At 37.6% G+C, this 17,199-nt stretch overlaps 1 protein-coding gene across 2 annotated transcripts in view; it reads left to right on the forward strand.

Moving 5' to 3' along the window:
- The window catches only part of GDAP2 (ganglioside induced differentiation associated protein 2), a 66,733-nt gene extending 50,499 nt beyond the window's left edge, over nucleotides 1-16,234 (forward strand). For both annotated transcript variants that reach the window (XM_065906077.1, XM_065906083.1), the window contains exons 13-14: nucleotides 1,871-2,014; nucleotides 6,649-16,234. In XM_065906077.1, coding sequence (XP_065762149.1) covers nucleotides 1,871-2,014; nucleotides 6,649-6,696 — 192 coding nt within the window. In that variant the 3' untranslated portion in view covers nucleotides 6,697-16,234. The remainder of the gene's footprint in view (nucleotides 1-1,870; nucleotides 2,015-6,648) is intronic.
- The last annotated feature ends 965 nt before the right edge of the window (nucleotides 16,235-17,199 follow it).

Below are 17,199 nucleotides of genomic sequence, written 5' to 3' on the forward strand. Positions count from 1 at the left end.
TTACTGACAGCTGTGCACAGTGCTTAGAACTTAGTAGATTCCCAGAACTTAGTAGATTCCTTGTGCAAGTGCATCTCCTAACACATCCTTGAGATACTTCTCTGTTCTGACTCTGCAGTCTTATCCTCTTGAACTCTTCCTAGGATCTCTAAAATCTCCATGGTGTCTCTGTAGCTCTTACTAATTTATCAGCTAACTCTTGGCTGGTTGTATCCTAATCTAGAATTTTCACTCATCTAGTTTGCAGCAGTTTATATCAGTTAGGTATATAACAGCTTGTATTAAAAAAAAAAGAGATGTAAAAAAACTGGGGATTGGTGTGTAATTAAACGACTGCCTAATTTGATTTCTATTAACTCACTTTGTTCTGGAAAGGCTGAGTGCCTCCCCCGCCCCTCCACCACCCTCCAAATAAACTTGTTAAGGTGGGAGGGTGCAGGGGATAATGTTAATATTGAGGCCTTATACCAGTTATTCATAGTACAACCAAAATAAAATGGTGACCCAGGTCATAAACCTCATTATGCAGTAGACCTTATCTCCATTCATTCATTCATTTTCAATGAATGCATGCTTCTGTCTGTAGCTTTTAAAACTTTAGACCATTCTATGATTGTCTGCCAAGTGCTAGGGAAATTATAAGAAACTGTTTATATTCCTGTGAAATAGAAATAAGTGCTGTACATGAGATTTAAACATAAGGTTGTGAGAATTCAATAGATGGGATAATCTGTTTGGAGCTGTCATGGAGAAATGGAGATGGGTCTCTGCCAAGCCTGGAAGTTTGGGCAAGATTCTGATAAAGATAAGTTCAGTGTTGGCTCTGTTAGTCCGTGCTTTTTCTCATAAGTAAGCATGAAGAAAGTATTTTGCATTAGGGACTGGGAATATGTGAAAGGTTTGGAACAAGCCCTGAAAAACATGATAGGGTGTCAAAGAGAAACTAACAAAATGATTGGCAATTGCCCAAAGTGTCATGTAGTGTATTTATAATGTACCCAGTTATATCCTGGAGTGTGCTGTGCCAGTACACCGAGAATTCATATACCTAGGTTACCTTCTTCTATAAATGGGGATAGCAGTAACATTGTACCTACCGCACAGAACTGTTGTACAAGCCTGTGGTAAACATGACTATTTATGATTGTCAATTTGGGTAGATGAGCAATAATTTGTAAGTTCTAGCTATTGCCTAGTTCATGCCAGTATTGTTTGCTGTCAAGAATTCTTTTTTTTTTTTTGCAATGAGCAAATTTTGCAGGTTAGTTTTCATAGAAAAATTAAATGTTGTGAAGTAAAATGAGCAAGGGTGGCTCTGCATCCACAAAGAATGCACTTTGAGAGATTGCGTGCCAAGTGTCAACTGAAAAGTAAATGTCTCAAAATTTGGCAAAAGGTTTCCATCTCATTTTTTTTTAAGTGAGAGAGTTTCTGAGATTTGGAGATGTTAAACATTTTCACAGTACCAGTGAATCAGTATTCCATCAAAGAGTGTAGTGATTTTGACCACTGCCCACAAAAAGCACGTTGTATCACATCACAAGACACTGCCTGCACGGGAACGCACTCATATAACAGAAACTGAGGCTTCAGGAGACAGAGCTCATTCTTACTACATTCCTTAGTAGTTGTTGGCTAGCATGTTTCTTTTTGTTGTTTCTAATACTGTTCACGGCCCACTAAACTTACTGCATAATTCAGTGACACACTACAACCTGCATTTCAAAAAACACTGCTTATTACAAGATTTTTTTGATACCAACTTCAGTTCTGAAATAGTTTTTATCTAGCATAAATTTTCAAAATCCTATGTGTATTTCTGATTCTTGCCACTGGCTTAAATCATTTTTTTTTTTCTTCTATTAATCAGGTATCAACATGGTTTTTTACCACCTTTTCTGTCTCAGGACTGAAGGACAAAATCCACCATGTGGACAGCCTCCACCAGCTGTTTTCTGCCATCTCTCCAGAACAGATCGACTTTCCTCCTTTCGTCCTTGAATATGATGCCAGGGTAAGAAGTACCAGGAATTCTTCCTCACCTAGTATATTATTGTAACTATTTTACAATACAGGTCTAAGCACATAATCTTTTCATTATAAGATGCCGTTAATACAATTAACATGTTTTAGTAAATTTGATAGTATCATTTGACTTTTTTTTTTTTTTTTTTTGACATTCTTTTCCTAAGGTAACTTTTAGGAAAATGCTTGATTCTAAGAGAGGGCCTTCCCCCCTCTTTTCAATGATAAACATTTTTGCTGTAGGTATAAATCCAATCCTTGCTTGTATTTGTCAGTTTTCCACCACCTCTGAGACATACCTCTGCCTAATTTTATTAAGACTAAATGACTTTTCATCTACATAAATAGAACCAGAAGAGTCTGTTGGTGTCCAGCATTTTTCAGCATTCATTGTAAGCCAAGTAGCCATCTTAGTCTTTACCCTACTAAAAGTTCCATTTGTATAATGTTTGTAAGAGTGTCAACCAATAATATTAGCATTGTTACTTACATCAATCTATTAAACACTAAGAAATGGCTACTCTAGAATTTCATCAGAGCTCTAGTCCTTTGTGGTTATTCGCACTCACTTTAGTAGTTAGAAACAAAAAAGTCTAACATGCTTGCCAAATAAGGCAAGTGATAATAAGGCAATTATCAGTTGCCTTATTTAACTATTGCTGGTTGCATATTTTTGGGGCATGAAGCAGAGCATATATTTGTAGGTTATCTTAAGCTTAAAGTAAATTATTCTTCCTTAACTATTGTACAACATATATATAGTAAAGTAAATATCCTACAAGACATTTTTTTCTCTAGCATTTCTCCAACTTCAGTTGTGATTTCTGTTCCCCTTTATGTGATAGGTATGTGTGCTCAGTCATGTCTGACTGTTGTGACGTTATGGACTGTAGCCTGCCAGGCTTCACTGTCCATCGGATTTTCCAGGCAAGAATACTGGAGTGGGTTCTTCCTGACACAGGGACCGAGTCCACATCTCCTGCGCTGGCGGGCAGATACTTTACCACTGAACCACCAGGCGAGCCCTTTCTATATACCTAAGGGCCCCCAAAGAAGGCTTTCATTAGATATCGGCACCATCCTCAAGCTTCATTTTGTTTTTCTGTCTTACATGTATGTGCTTTTAGGTTTTTGTTGTGTTTTTTTTTTTTTAAGATTTTATCTATCAAATACAGGCCTAATTAATAATTTTATTAATCAAAATTAAATAACCTGCAATGTAACATCATCTCTGGATTATCTCTGTATCTGTACTAGAGCTTTCTAAAACTGAAATATTAGGTGCTCTATACCTAAAGCCAAAGAGAGGAATAAGAAGAGAGAGGAAACAAAAAGAAGGCGTCAGGAGATGATGTGGACAGAGCAGGCAGAGAGCATATCCCTAGATCCTGGAGCTCTTCACATTATGCTGCAGTCCTTTGGTGCCTTTGTGGTCAGTGGAGAGTGTTGTACACGGAGAACTCCTGTGTTCCTGTTTAGAACGATGGCTAAAGAAACCATGTAGAGAAGGATTAGACAGAGTAAGACCATAGGCAAGGAGACAAGTAAGAGGCTATTCAAGAAAGCCAGGGGAGACTTGAGACTAGAGCTCGGCGTGATAATGGTAAGGTTTGAAGATCTTAAGAGACAGCTAAAATTAGATATTTTAGGGAATAAAATGCCCAGGATTATGGTGACCAAGCAGCCAGCCACTGGGAGGAATAAAGGAGGAAAGAAGCCTGAGGTGACTGCCAACATTTCTGCTTTGGAAAACTTGGGGAATGTTATTGCCACCATACCAGAGAGGCAGTTTGGAGAAGTAGCACTGGGGAACTCAGAGAGAGGAGACAGGTGGTCTCTTAAGTGTGTGACACATTAGGTTTGAGGTGCTGCATGGGAGGAGAAGGGGGCAACACAGGATGAGATAATTGGATGGCATCATCAACTCAATGGACATCAGTTTGAGTACACTCCGGGAGATAGTGAAGGATGGGGAAGCCTGGCATGCTGCAGTCTATGGGGTTACAAACTGAGTGACTGAATAACAAATGAGACACTGAAGTGAAGGTCTAGAAGTTGGATATTTCATTGTAAAGAAATTTTTTTCCTTTCCTAGAAAGAATTAAAAATATGCTTAGAGAAAAAGAAATGAGTGTATTGTTGGTCAGTTTGATTATCATGTTCAAGAATGCTTTGCCCGTAGTAGATTACTTATTTGATGAAGATATGATACACTGTTCATTACTGGCCGTCAGCTTCTATTTTTCTGGATATTATGTGACTTAGAATAGCAACATAAATTTTATAGGATTAAAAAGCACTTTTGATGGTAATTAGAAGGTAATTTTTATCTATCTAGATCAAAATGGTACTGAGACCATTTCAGAAAGGGAGCTGGTCAGCATTCGTATAGTCAGAGAAGAGAGTGTAGAGATTTATCTGGTCACAATTTTTCAAAGTTTTACAGTTGTTTCCAGAAATAGAGAAAATATTTGATTGCTCAGCAAGCTCTTCCACAGTGTGAGACTAATATAAAAGATCTATTTCATGGCATTAAGAATTAGATTTTCCCTTCTTACTTTATCACAATTTAATGTTGATATAGGAAGCTTAGAAAAATACCATAGTGGAATAAAATGGAGAAATCTTAAAGATGGATTATGAACTGTTTCTTCTTAGTTGAATTTCAGGATTTCTCTCTTCAAGCATGTATCTTAAGCATAGCATCTGTGCATATTGAGGATACTGGTGGGGTTAGTATAACAGATCTTGGTAGGAAATTCTAAAATTAAAAAAAAAAAAAAGTTTCCATTATTTTTTTTTTTCCAAGTATCCCAAAATGTAGCCAATCTTCTGATTTGGTTCTACCAAAAAAATTTTTTTAATCTTTTTGCTACCTGGTCAGAAAGTTTAAAAAAAGAAAGTTTTTCTAGATATTCTCTTTGTTTTCCTGATTATGGTCCCAGATCAATTTCTGCTCCAAAGCGTCTGCCCTGAAGAATACAGAGCTTTGGATTAACCTAGTCACTCAAATAACATTTACCTTCCTACTGTGTTTAAGACTGAATAGATTTAATACTCCAGAACTGTAATGCAAATATACTTTCAAGCATTACTGTTTCACCCTACCTCATTCTTCATATCTAATTGTTATCTTATTTTGAGCATTTTTTGTTTATAGTTTACTAAAAAAAAGTTACTTGTCAAAGAAATACTTTAATAACACGAAATGAATCTTAAATCTCATAAATCTAATTTAGAGTCCAGCTACCATAAAACTGTCTTGATTTTTAACATAAAGTTAGCCAAGATAAAGTCAAAAACTTTCCCCTTACACTGATTTGTTGCTTTCTGCATTTGACAATAAAATTCTGGCATTTGATTCTCCATCTTGATCTTCAGTTCAGTTCAGTTCAGTTCAGTCGCTCAGTCGTGGCCAACTCTTTGCAACCCCATGAATCACAGCACGCCAGCCCCCTGTCCATCACCAACTCCCGGAGTTTACTCATACTCACGTCCATCGAGTCAGTGATGCCATCCAGCCATCTCATTCTCTGTCATCCCCTTCTCCTCCTGCCCCCAATCCCTCCCAACATCAGGGTCTTTTCCAGTGAGTCAGTTCTTCACATCAGGTGGCCAAAGTATTGGAGTTTTAGCTTCAGCATCAGTCCTTCCAATAAACACCCAGGACTGATCTCCTTTAGGATGGACTGGTTGGATCTCCTTGCAGTCCAAGGGACTCTCAAGAGTCTTCTCCAACACCACAGTTCAAAAGCATCAATTCTTCTGCGCTCAGCCTTCTTCACAGTCCAACTCTCACATCCATACATGACCACTGGAAAAACCATAGCCTTGACTAGACGGACCTTTGTTGGCAAAGTAATGTCTCTGCTTTTTAATATGCTATCTAAGTCGTTTATAACTTTCCTTCCAAGGAGTAAGCGTCTTTTAATTTCATGGCTGCAATCACCATCTGCAGTGATTTTGGAGCCTCCAAAAATAAAGTCTGACACTGTTTCCACTGTCTCCCCATCTATTTCTCATGAAGTGATGGGATCTTAAATGCCCTAAAAACTGTCCTTGTTAAAAACCTTGCCACTCAGGCATGTCATGGAGAAGCTCATTTCTGCCAATATGGTTATTAAATTCCTCAAGGAGAATTTTTGTTTCTTATCTCAAAGATTCAGCACACAGCAGGACAACACAGTCTAATACAAAAGAATCTGGGCTTTAGATTTGGATAGACATGGATTTAAATTCAGACTGTTTTGGTTACCAGCTCAGTGACCTAATCTGTGTGACCCTCAGTTTTCTGTTCTGTAAAATGAGAATGTTACCTACTTCATGGCATTATGTGAGGATATTAAAGGATAATGAAAGAAAAGAACTGCTTAAGTGTCTGCATATTGAATGTTGATAAATGGTAATATTTTTAAGTATCATTATCCTGATTACCTCTGCCTACATTATAGCAATTCTGACTGACCCCAGTGGAATTGCTATGTTGACGGAAACCTGCTCAGCGCCAAGCCTGTGCTGGACATTTCACATACATTAAATCATTGACTCTAAATCCCTTTCTTTTATATTCCCAGTTACATTGGTCTTAATGTTTAATGTTCTTGTCATTTTTCCTTTCTGCAGGAAAATGGGCCTTACTATACGTCTTATCTTCCATCACCAGATTTGTGACCTGCTGTCGTTCAGCGCTCCTGGTTTCTAAAGACTCCACTTTCTCCGCAGATCCACTCCCTGTTGAAGCGATGCTCCTTTTTGCTGTACAGCTCCAGAGAGCCTTTTGTCCCCCGCCTCTCTGGTATTTTTTTATTGACTGTATATTTTCTGGCACATAGGCAATCTGAAAATGGTAGGCCATTCTGAACTGTACACTTATTTTAAATTTGTATATTTGTATCAAATGAAAATGTTCACTTTTAGAGGATTGTTAATAGCAATTGGGGAGCAACTTCTGAGTATCTTCAGTTTCCTGGAAGGACACTGGGTTCTCCATTAGACAAGCCACAATATCATTCACATCATCCCTCTCACGTTGCACGCCTTCTGTGTGTATGCAAGTGTTTCTCAAAATATATAGAACCAATGTATGCTGACCAGATGCATTGTTTGCTTCACATCCTGGCATTAACGTTTTATAACAGATAATTTGGTGAGGATAAAAGAGAATCATCTGGGATCAAGGATGTAGAAAAAAATGGATCTGATCAAAAGTGTCAGAAATCATTAGCAAGATACAGGCCTTAGAATTTTACTGCACCAGTTAAGACACAGACTTAAAGACTCAAGTTCCTGAACTTGTATGATTTAAGATTGTCCCTGTTATGGTCTCAACAGTGGAGGAAAAACAAGAAGACTTCTTTCAGCCTTTTTCCTACCGTCAGAAGTAGTTTTGTCTCCATGTTCAGCAGGACAGCACGTATTAGTAATCCTAGTAGAGGGTGTCTCCCGAGACGCCATCAGTGAGCTTTAGAGAGAGCACGGCTTTCCCAGAGTTGTGAATGATTTTATCTGGCTCTTAGGTCTACTTCCTCTGAGGACATTTCCTAGCAGTGTGTCTTGAGTTGCCTACGTCGATATGAAGGAAGTGTGTTGGCATGAACAAAACGCCAGACCACTTTTGCAACTCAGTCTTTATTTGTGCCTTAGCTTGACTAAAAATTAGAATGATGCTAGCTACCTCACATAGGTATCGTGAGGACAGCATTCAGAAAGGGCTTTTGATGTCTTTGGATGAAAAATGCTGTGCAGTGGGGTGTCTTCAGTTACTTTTTCAATGAGAATAAATATCCTTGAGGGAGTGCTACAGGACACTCCGCATGTCCTTGGCACGTTTTGAGTGACTTCCCTTTTCTTGGAACAAGAGCTGTTAGTGCAAAATCCCAACCCTTAGGATCCCCTCCTATTTTGTCCAGGTGTCTGCTGGCCTACTCCTCCTCCAGTGCTACACTTTAGCGAGAGGCATGTGTTAGCCATTTTAAATGTTACTTCTTGAATGAAGGTCACACCAACATCATTTCCATCTGGGTTTCTTCATACTCCTTTTAATTCCTGCATTCACCATTCCCCCTCATCTCCCTCACCCCATCATGTACACTGGCAGTTCGTAGAAGAAAAATTAGAATTCTTCTAATGTGCTCAGGATTGATGCTTCCAAGGGTCCCACTCCTGTAGGTTCAAATTAGTTCTTCAGTGGAGATAAAAAGAAACATCGTTTTCCATTTGTGATAGAAAAATGCCCCTGTAGTTGTGTTAACCCCATCCTCTGTTTTCCTGCATAAACAAGAAGGGCCTTTACATTTCTCAGAAAAGCAGTCTTGTCTTTTGCATGTAATGGACACATCTGCTTTGTGCCAATAATCAAAACCACTTGTTCCTTCCATATGCTTGTTTGTTAAGGACTTCCTTTTATGCTCCCGAGGTCATCAGGTCTAGACAGCCAGTCAAATGTCTGGTATTAAGCTTCATCTCAAACAGTACTACTTCGATCCTTTGAGCCTTGACTTTTAAAAATCTGGAAAATTAGCTTCATCTTCTCCAGTCAGTTCTTAGATCATATTTGAGGTGGCATTTCACTAGGACCAGTTGTAAAAATACACCTACTTTTCTCTGTTATAGCTGGACTTGGCTACCTCATGTTGGCATCTAGCCTGAATCATTTCCTTAGCGGGTTCAAGCTACTTTGCTGTTTGGAAAGAACCAAATTTTATAGTTTCTTATAGGCAGTAATTTATAAAAGATGTCCCTTTGCAATATTCACAGCAATATATTAATGATTAATAACAAGCAGGAATGTTCAATCGATGTCCTAGAGTGTAAAGGTGGTATGGGGCTATATACATATCAACTGCATTTAATAATTTAATGATGACTTAATTTAAGATAAGGTTGCTCTTCTCAGTGAAACTGAATTTGGTATTGGACCAAGTTCATGCTTTTATATAGCTGCCTGAAATGTTATGTAATGAAGTTCTTTCAACGTACTAAATCCTAAAAAGGGAGCATAGTGACCTTGATGTCGAAATGATAAAGTAACGTTCAGGGTATATCTGCCTAGGTGACACATACCACTTTCAAGGATACACACATTAGAGAATAAATGGGTGATGACCCCTAGCATCTGATATTAATTCAAAGCATCCTCAAGTTCTTAATTTAATTAAATTTCTGTCATGCCAAATGCTAGTTGAATTGAGGGAGAAACTGCCTATAGGCTGTTAAGTTAATTTAAATTAGTTCATGGAAGACATAATATGATTTTTAAGTATGTTTCTTGCTTCAGTATATATTTGGGTTCCTAACTCATCTATATTCATCCTTAACTCATCTATTTTGCAATTTCTTGATGGCGAAAAGACCTGAGAAAAGCTCAGTATTTATTAGACTCAAGGTTTAGAGACCAGGTGGTTCATATCTTAAAGATTTTTTTTCTTTATTTAATATATATCTTATTTCATTGACTGATGCTCCATTATATTTATTTTTTCTAAAGTAAACCCTCCATAATAGTTGAGACTAATAGAGGATTTTTAGATTACTTTTTAGGGTAAATGGATATAGATTTTTTTAATCAAATATCTGAAGTTCAAAATGATTTAATCTCTCATTTCTAGAGAGAGATGGGTATAATCACTGTAGTAGCAAAGCGTGGCTTGCCTTTTTCTACCTGTCTTCTCTTTGCTTAGATGTTATTTAATGAATTCAAACTATAGATAATGGTTTAATCTTTCCTTTGCTGCAGTTACTAGGAAAGCCAGAAAATGTAGGTTCAGTATGATATAAAAAAACCACTCCTGGTGTTTCCCCTGGCACACTGTCTGTGTGTGTGTGTATATATAGTTTAAATTGCTTAATATATGAACAGAAATTACTGGAATTTGCCCTGGAAAGAGGAAATTTTTATGGTTCTAGTAACAGGGGTTGATTGTATTAAGGACCAAAAGTACAAGATAGCATGTAAACCTCTAAGATTAGAGTCAGCCAGTGACTTTCAGATTGTGGTTCTCTTAGGTTATAGTCATCATAATCAACAAGCACTAGAAGGCTTCACCTAGGTCAGTGCTAGTATACCTCATAGTATGGGATGGACTCTTGGTTTGCAGTTGCCAAAGAACGTGAAAGATAAAGGAGGGTTTTAACCTGTGATCAAGGTCATGTCATAAACACAGATTATGAGGATTGCCTAGAAGGTCTAACCATTTATACATGTATATCTATATCTACATACATATTTATATTTACACACAGTAATCTGGTTTGTTTTACATTCTTTGAATGTGGTTTAAATGGCCCATATGTAGAGAACATAAAGCAATAAATAGCCTAGTTTAAGCTTTGATTTTACCAAAATAGCCCTTGAAAAGATGATACCAAGGTCTTTTTAGATATTAGTGACTCCCTTGGATATTAGTTACTAACTTTGTTTTCTGTGTTTCTAAGAACAGTATCTCTGAATCTTAAGTACAACATGATTTAAATGTATAGGACCTCTGAGTTCAGGTCTTCCCTCGTGGCTCAGACGATAGAGAAGCTACCTGCAGTGCAGGAAACCCAGGTTCAGTCCTGGGGTTGAGAAGATCCCCTGGAGAAGGGAATGGCTACCCACTCCAGTATTCTTGAGAATTCCATGGACAAAGGAGCCTAGCAGGCTACAGTCCATGGGATGTCAAAGAGTCAGACATGACTGAGCAACTAACATGAACAAAGTCTGAGTTCAAGATGAGAAGTATAAATATGCTCTGGGTAAATTACCCTGACAAAACCATAACTGCTGAATGTGAGCTAGTATTTGTGTTGAGCAGTTAAAACCAGCACGTTTTGTGTACACAATCATATCTTTTTTTTTTTTGGTGTGTTTTGTTAGTGTGATCACACAGTCATCATAAACTGAGCCAAGATTTTGTCAAACCAGATGTTGTGGACCAAAACATTTAAACAAGAGATGAACATATGTAAATGATTTTAATAGCCTTTGGGCAAAGGAGACCTAACAAAGTTTTGATTGATGTGATCTTGAGATTTGTTTATTCAAAACTCACAAGTTTTGAATATTTTTCATTTAAAAATATATTTTGTTCTTTTTGAATTAGAAGTTAGATCTCTTTTAAAGAGAGTCCGCCTCTATACGAATACAGCCATTAAGAGCTGCTTAGTAAAATGGTAATGTTTATATTGAACCCCAGGGTTAGGACAGTCTTCTATGGCCACTATACCTGGCATTTTTCTAATCACTTAAATTAGCCTACAGAGCAGTATAAAATGCATTAAATTTTATTGTCAACCTTCTCTGTGGAGACCTAGGCTGGTGCTTCTCAAATTTTAATGTGCATGTATTAAATCAGCCAGGAATACATTAAAATGCAGATTCTGATATAGTAGGTCAGGGTGGAGCCTGGGATTTTCAGTTTCTTTTTTTTTTGGCCATGCCACAGGGCACGTGGGATCTTAGTTCCCTGACCAGGGATTGAACATGTGCCTCTTGCCTTGGAAACCCAGAATCTTAACCACTGGACCACTGAGGAAGTTCCCAATTCTCAATTTCCAACAAGCTCTTAAGTGATATCAATGCTCCTGGTTGAAAGACCACACTTCAAGAGCCTAGGCTGTATCTAGCTTCCATATTGTCCCTGTTTCTGGTAAAAGAGATAGAACTTATCATTGTAATAATACCTTCTGCAGGCCAGGCATTCACACATTCCTTATCTCATTTAATCCTCTTAACAAATTCTCTGAAGTACGTGGTGATAGAAGTTCAGTGCTGCTAAAGCCCAAAGACACAAGCAGTGCAGTATAGAGAGGTATTTCTCAAACTTGAATAACGCACATCCCCTTTTAATACAGAAAAATTCTCTTAGCTCCTCGGTTTTTTACTTTATTTATTATAGTGTTATCTATGTATATATAAAGTTACATATAAATGCCTTATGCTTATAGCTCTTGCACAAGTATAAAATCAAAAGTTTACAGATCAGACACAAACTATGAAACTAATGCAATTTAAAATAACGTTGACTAAGTGTGGTGGATGACGGCGTTTTGCCAAGGGGAAGCTGTGAAGTGGTTACGGTACTGAGTACTGTAACACAGCTCATACATTCAGCATGCCCCTACTAGCATGTGAGTGGCGACTCCATTCTCCCGCTCTCTGTTCAAACTGTAACATTTCTTTGTGTAGCACATAGTGGTGGCGTTTGTTCTTCATGTAGCTTCAGTACATCATTCCCCTATTAAATTAGTCTCTGTTCTCCATAAACTTCCACAACTAGCGCAGATCCTGGCTTTAACACGCAAGTTAAATGATACAAACTGGGATTGTGAAACATATTTGGCTTAAATTATTCAGGCAGTTATTCAGATAATTCAGAACATGAATGCTGATTTCTTAGAAGTTCCATCAACATGAAAACTGTCTAATTCTCATAGTAAACTCCTGAGGCTCTCATCCCACAAACATACACACAGAGACTCTTAATTCCCCTTTCCCCTCCTCTCTCTCTCCCAACAAGAATTTTTCATGGTGGTTAACAGCACTGGTCCTCTGGCTTCTGACACACCTGGATTCAGACCTGGGCATGTTTCTCAGCATTTTCTGAATTCCACTGTTTTCATGTATTAAATAGGGATAATAATACTGATTGAATAGTTAAGAGAAATAAATGTAATCATATTCATAAAGCATGCATAGTAAGTGTTTATAAATGGTAGCTACCATAGCTTTGATTAGAAGTAGTAATAACTAACCTTTGTCGATTCGCTCTGTGCCTCTAATGCTGCTAAACTCTCTGCGTGTGTTCTCTTACGTACTGAGTTGTAGATGGTTGTTGTTCAGCCACTAAGTCGTGTTCGACTCCGTGTGTCCACGTGGACTGCAGCACGCCAGGCTCCCCCGTCCTTCACTGTCTCCCAGAGTTTGCTCACATTCATGCCCATTGAGTCCGTGATGCTATCTAACCATCTCATCCTCTGCTGCTGCCTTCTCCTTTGCCTTCAGTCTTCCCCAGCATCAGGGTCTTTTCCAAATGAATCAGCTCTTTACATCAGGTGGCCAAAGTATTGGGGCTTCAGTTGTAGGATTGAGGTTCAAATCCTGACTGCAAAGCTCATGCTCTTATAAAAAATAATTAATATAGAATGTCAGCACTAAGTTACTTATTTAAAAAGTTATTTAACGTTAAATTGTACTTTCTCAAAAATTTTGTTATAGAATTAATGTTTCCCTGAAGGGGAAATGGCTTAGGTTCCTTTTAATAATTGTATGATGTTCTAATCAAATTGACACATAGTTAATGTAAGTTTGTTTTAAAGGCTGTCATGCTAGGTTGTGGTCCAGTGAAGATACTAGGTCCATTAGGCTTCACTTGAGTCCATTATTGTTCTTTTGCATATTTAAGACCTGTAACTAATGGTCTTATATAACATGAGATTCTTATTGAATCTCTCTCAGTGCAGCTTTTTTGCAGAAAATAATTCCCTCTTCCCATGATACTATCCTGGTATTCCTTGACAGTCTGAGAAATAATACACAAACATCTTAATTTTCACCTGTGAGACACATTTTTAAAAATTGTACTAACTGTTCTTTAAAATTGTTCCTACTAGTACGTCGATCATTTCCTAGTTTTTGTTCAAAAAAAAAGCTAGAGTTTTAAAAAATGAACAAACACATCTGTTGGCCAGATGTTTATTTCTTTTTTTGTTTTGTTTTGCTTTTTTTTCTCTAATTAGGTGTTGGGAGAATATACTAGGAGGGAGTTGTAAGAGGAACTCATTTATTAACAAAGATAGTAAACATTTGGATAAATGATTAGAATTAGTTGGAGCCACACAAAATGTGAGGCAGTCATTGAATTTTATTAAAATCTATTGTAAAAATACTTCCCTTTATGCCATCTTACGTAGAAGCAGGATAATCTCTGTTGTGGAAGTTACTGATTCTTTTTCCAATCCAGCCTTTTTCCCCCCACCCCATCATCAAGATCTTTAAGTTCAATGAATGTGTGCCTCTCTGTCCACGTGAGTTATCAAGATAAAAGCTGTGTTCTGTGTGTTACTTCACTGCCTCACCCCATAGCACAGCATAAAAATCTTTCTGTGGCTTCATATCACAGACATGGCCAAGTTCTACCTGATTTTCTCTATTTTAGCAGTCTGTTAATTGATTTGGGTTATGAGCCCTTTCTCAGTTCATGTTAGTCTCCTCTTTCTTCTATTAATTTTAAAACTGGTTCTTTATACCTTTTCTCTTATTCTTTGGATGTAATGCCCTCTGGTTTTTTGCATCTTTAAAATCCAGATTTGTTCTCTGTAGGAGTAGGTATATGAAGCATTTGACTGTTTCATTATGTCTCCTAGTTCAGATGTGTCTGGCATTTTCACTCTGAAATACTAGTTATGAATTATGACATCATTGACTTTTTAAGCATAGGTGGGTTATGTTTTCTATGAATTTTATTTCTTGTAGTAAAAGTAGGTTTTTAAAATTTTATATGAAAGGGGGTATTGGTTCTCAAAGAATAAAAAACCACTGAACTCTCTCATCTTACTGATGAAGAAGTAGAGGCCCAGACAAGTTAAGGCAGCCTGGATGCCTCACCAGATCCTGCGGATTGCAGATTGTTTGAAGATGACCTTGACATCTATAGCTGGAGCTCTTTGGTTTAACTGTGTTTGCCCAGCTGCTTGATTTTCACATTCCCTCTTATGTCCTCCAAGGAAGATTTTTTTTTTTTATCATCTTTTTATTTATGTTGCACTTGACTTAGCCAAGTTCCAGGGAAGGACCAAGTTGAGGAATTAACAGCAGAGGTTATTGGTCATTCAGGGACTGTGGAAATATTTGGGGATGGGAGATAATTGTTCATTTGAAGTTATAGGTGTATGATTTTAGTGTTTTACCCAACTATCCATTCACTCCCATTCACTGTCCACCTCTTAAGTAAAAATTCCTCCTTCCAACAAAACTGAACAAGAAAGCAGCTTTTAAAGCGTTTGATTTTGGAAACACTGAGAAAATGCCAATCTGAATATGATAAACGTATACCACCTAGAGAACTGCACAGACTTTAGCTACCCTATCCAGTGCTACCCTATCCAGTGCCAAAGCACACCAAAATAGGCTTTGTATTAACATTGTGGAGGCTCTTGCAGGAGAAACTAAATTCTTATCTATGAGCCCATTTTTCTGTCATGTAGTTTTATAGCATAGAAATTCTCTACTTCTTCCTGAGTCAGTAAGCAAGATCACAGTACAGAGATCCTATACAGTACAGATGCTGTACTACTTCTACTCATTCAGTAAATAGTTCCTAAGGATCTGTATATTAAAATAATGCTGGCTGCCGTAACAAATAACAATGAACATGCTTAATGGCTTAAACACGTTAGAAAATGCATTTCTCACATAAAGCCTGAATAGATATTACTGGTGAGCAAGCACTCCTAGTCCTGATTCAGAGACCTAAACTCCTTCAATTTTGTGGCTCCATCATCTTCAACATGTGGCTTTCAAATTGTTAGTTGCTCAGTCATGTCTGACTCTTTGTGATTCCATGGACTAGACATCCAGCCAGGCTCCTCCATCTGTGGAGTTTTCCGGGCAAGAATAAGGAGTGGTAGCCATTCCCTTCTCCAGGAAATCTTGACTCAGAGATCAAACCCCTGTCTCCTGCATTGCAGCCAGATTCTTTACCTTCTGAGCCATCAGGGAAGCTCCATGGCTTTCAAAGGATACACACTTTTCCTTTTCAAGCAGGCAGAAGGGGAAGAACCCGGAGGACTTGTCACCTGGAGGTGACACATAGCACTTCCATTCATATTCCACTATTTAGAACTCAATCATTGGCTATACCTAACAGCAAGGTCAAGAGCTGGGGAATGTAGAGTAACTGGGGGCCCAGGAAGAAAGGCATAGGAACTTGGTGCCCAACTTTTGGCAATAATCAAGCAGTCTACTACATGCTAGAAAAAATATTAAAAAATATGTTCCAACCACATAGGAATAAATTGCCCTGCAATGAAAGAAATGCTCCACTAGAGAGATGTCAAATGTCAGAGAAGGATGTTGGCACATGATCACAACTTTGCCTGAGACAAAATCCCATGGCATAGCTTAGGATGTATCTGTAAACTGAAGCTCCTGGTTCAGACCCTCTACACCAAATGTGCTTGTACTCTAGAGCTGAAAGAATATGGAGGCATCCAGATGCCTGTTACTGCATCTTACTTCTTCTTATATATCTTATATATCTTACTTATATATCTTATATATCTTACTACTTCAATTTTGTGGATCAAGAGTATTGACTTCTTAGAAATGCATACTCTTCAGGCCTAACCCCAGAACTATGGAATCAAAATGTGCATCTTATCAAGGTTCCCCCAGTGATTGGCATCCATATTAATTTTGAGAGTCACATTGTGATCCTGGCTCTGACACTTATTAGTGTGACTTTAGCTAAATTGCCCCAACTCTGTCCCTTCCCTTCATCTGTAGAGTAGGGGGTAATTGGATGTTGGGATATCTCTCTAGAGATAATGTACACAAATGTTAAATAACACCTGACAGTCAGCAAGCATTGGATATTTTCTTACACTAAGTATTTAGTTTAAAAAACAACTGTAAGGAGATACAGCTCTTTGAACTGTTAACTCTTTGAACACATCCTCTTTCAACCCATAGGACTTCAGCCCTTTGAAATGGTGAGAGGTCTTTTATTCACATGGTTTAGTGTTCCTTAGAAATGTATCAGCTCAGAAAAAATAAACATTTCCAAAGTCAGTGAGTGGTGTTTGTCCCAGTAAGCCCTAATATAGACAGCAGCCATGATCTCAATCAATGAATTTTGTAAACTTTAAAGTATACACGGACGCGATCTACTTATATGCCCAACCTTGAGAGACAGTAAATTCTTAAGGAACTTTAGTTATATATAGTAACCTTAGATTAATTGAAACAGGAAAAACCATTTATTTATAAATTAAATAATTTGCTTCAACCAGAAAATAACTTGGTTCTCAGCCTTTTGGAAATTTGTTTTTCTTGTGTAATCTTTGTGTCTCATTTAGTAAGTGTAATATATGCATATTAAAGTTAATTTTTGCTTTATGTAATGATTTAAAATGCATATCTAGATCTGTCAGCACCTTGGGTTTATCTTTTTAATACTGTTTCTCTTAATCCTA

Source organism: Muntiacus reevesi, chromosome 1 (assembly GCF_963930625.1).
Source record: "Muntiacus reevesi chromosome 1, mMunRee1.1, whole genome shotgun sequence".
In the NCBI taxonomy this organism is placed as follows: Eukaryota; Metazoa; Chordata; class Mammalia; order Artiodactyla; family Cervidae; genus Muntiacus; species Muntiacus reevesi.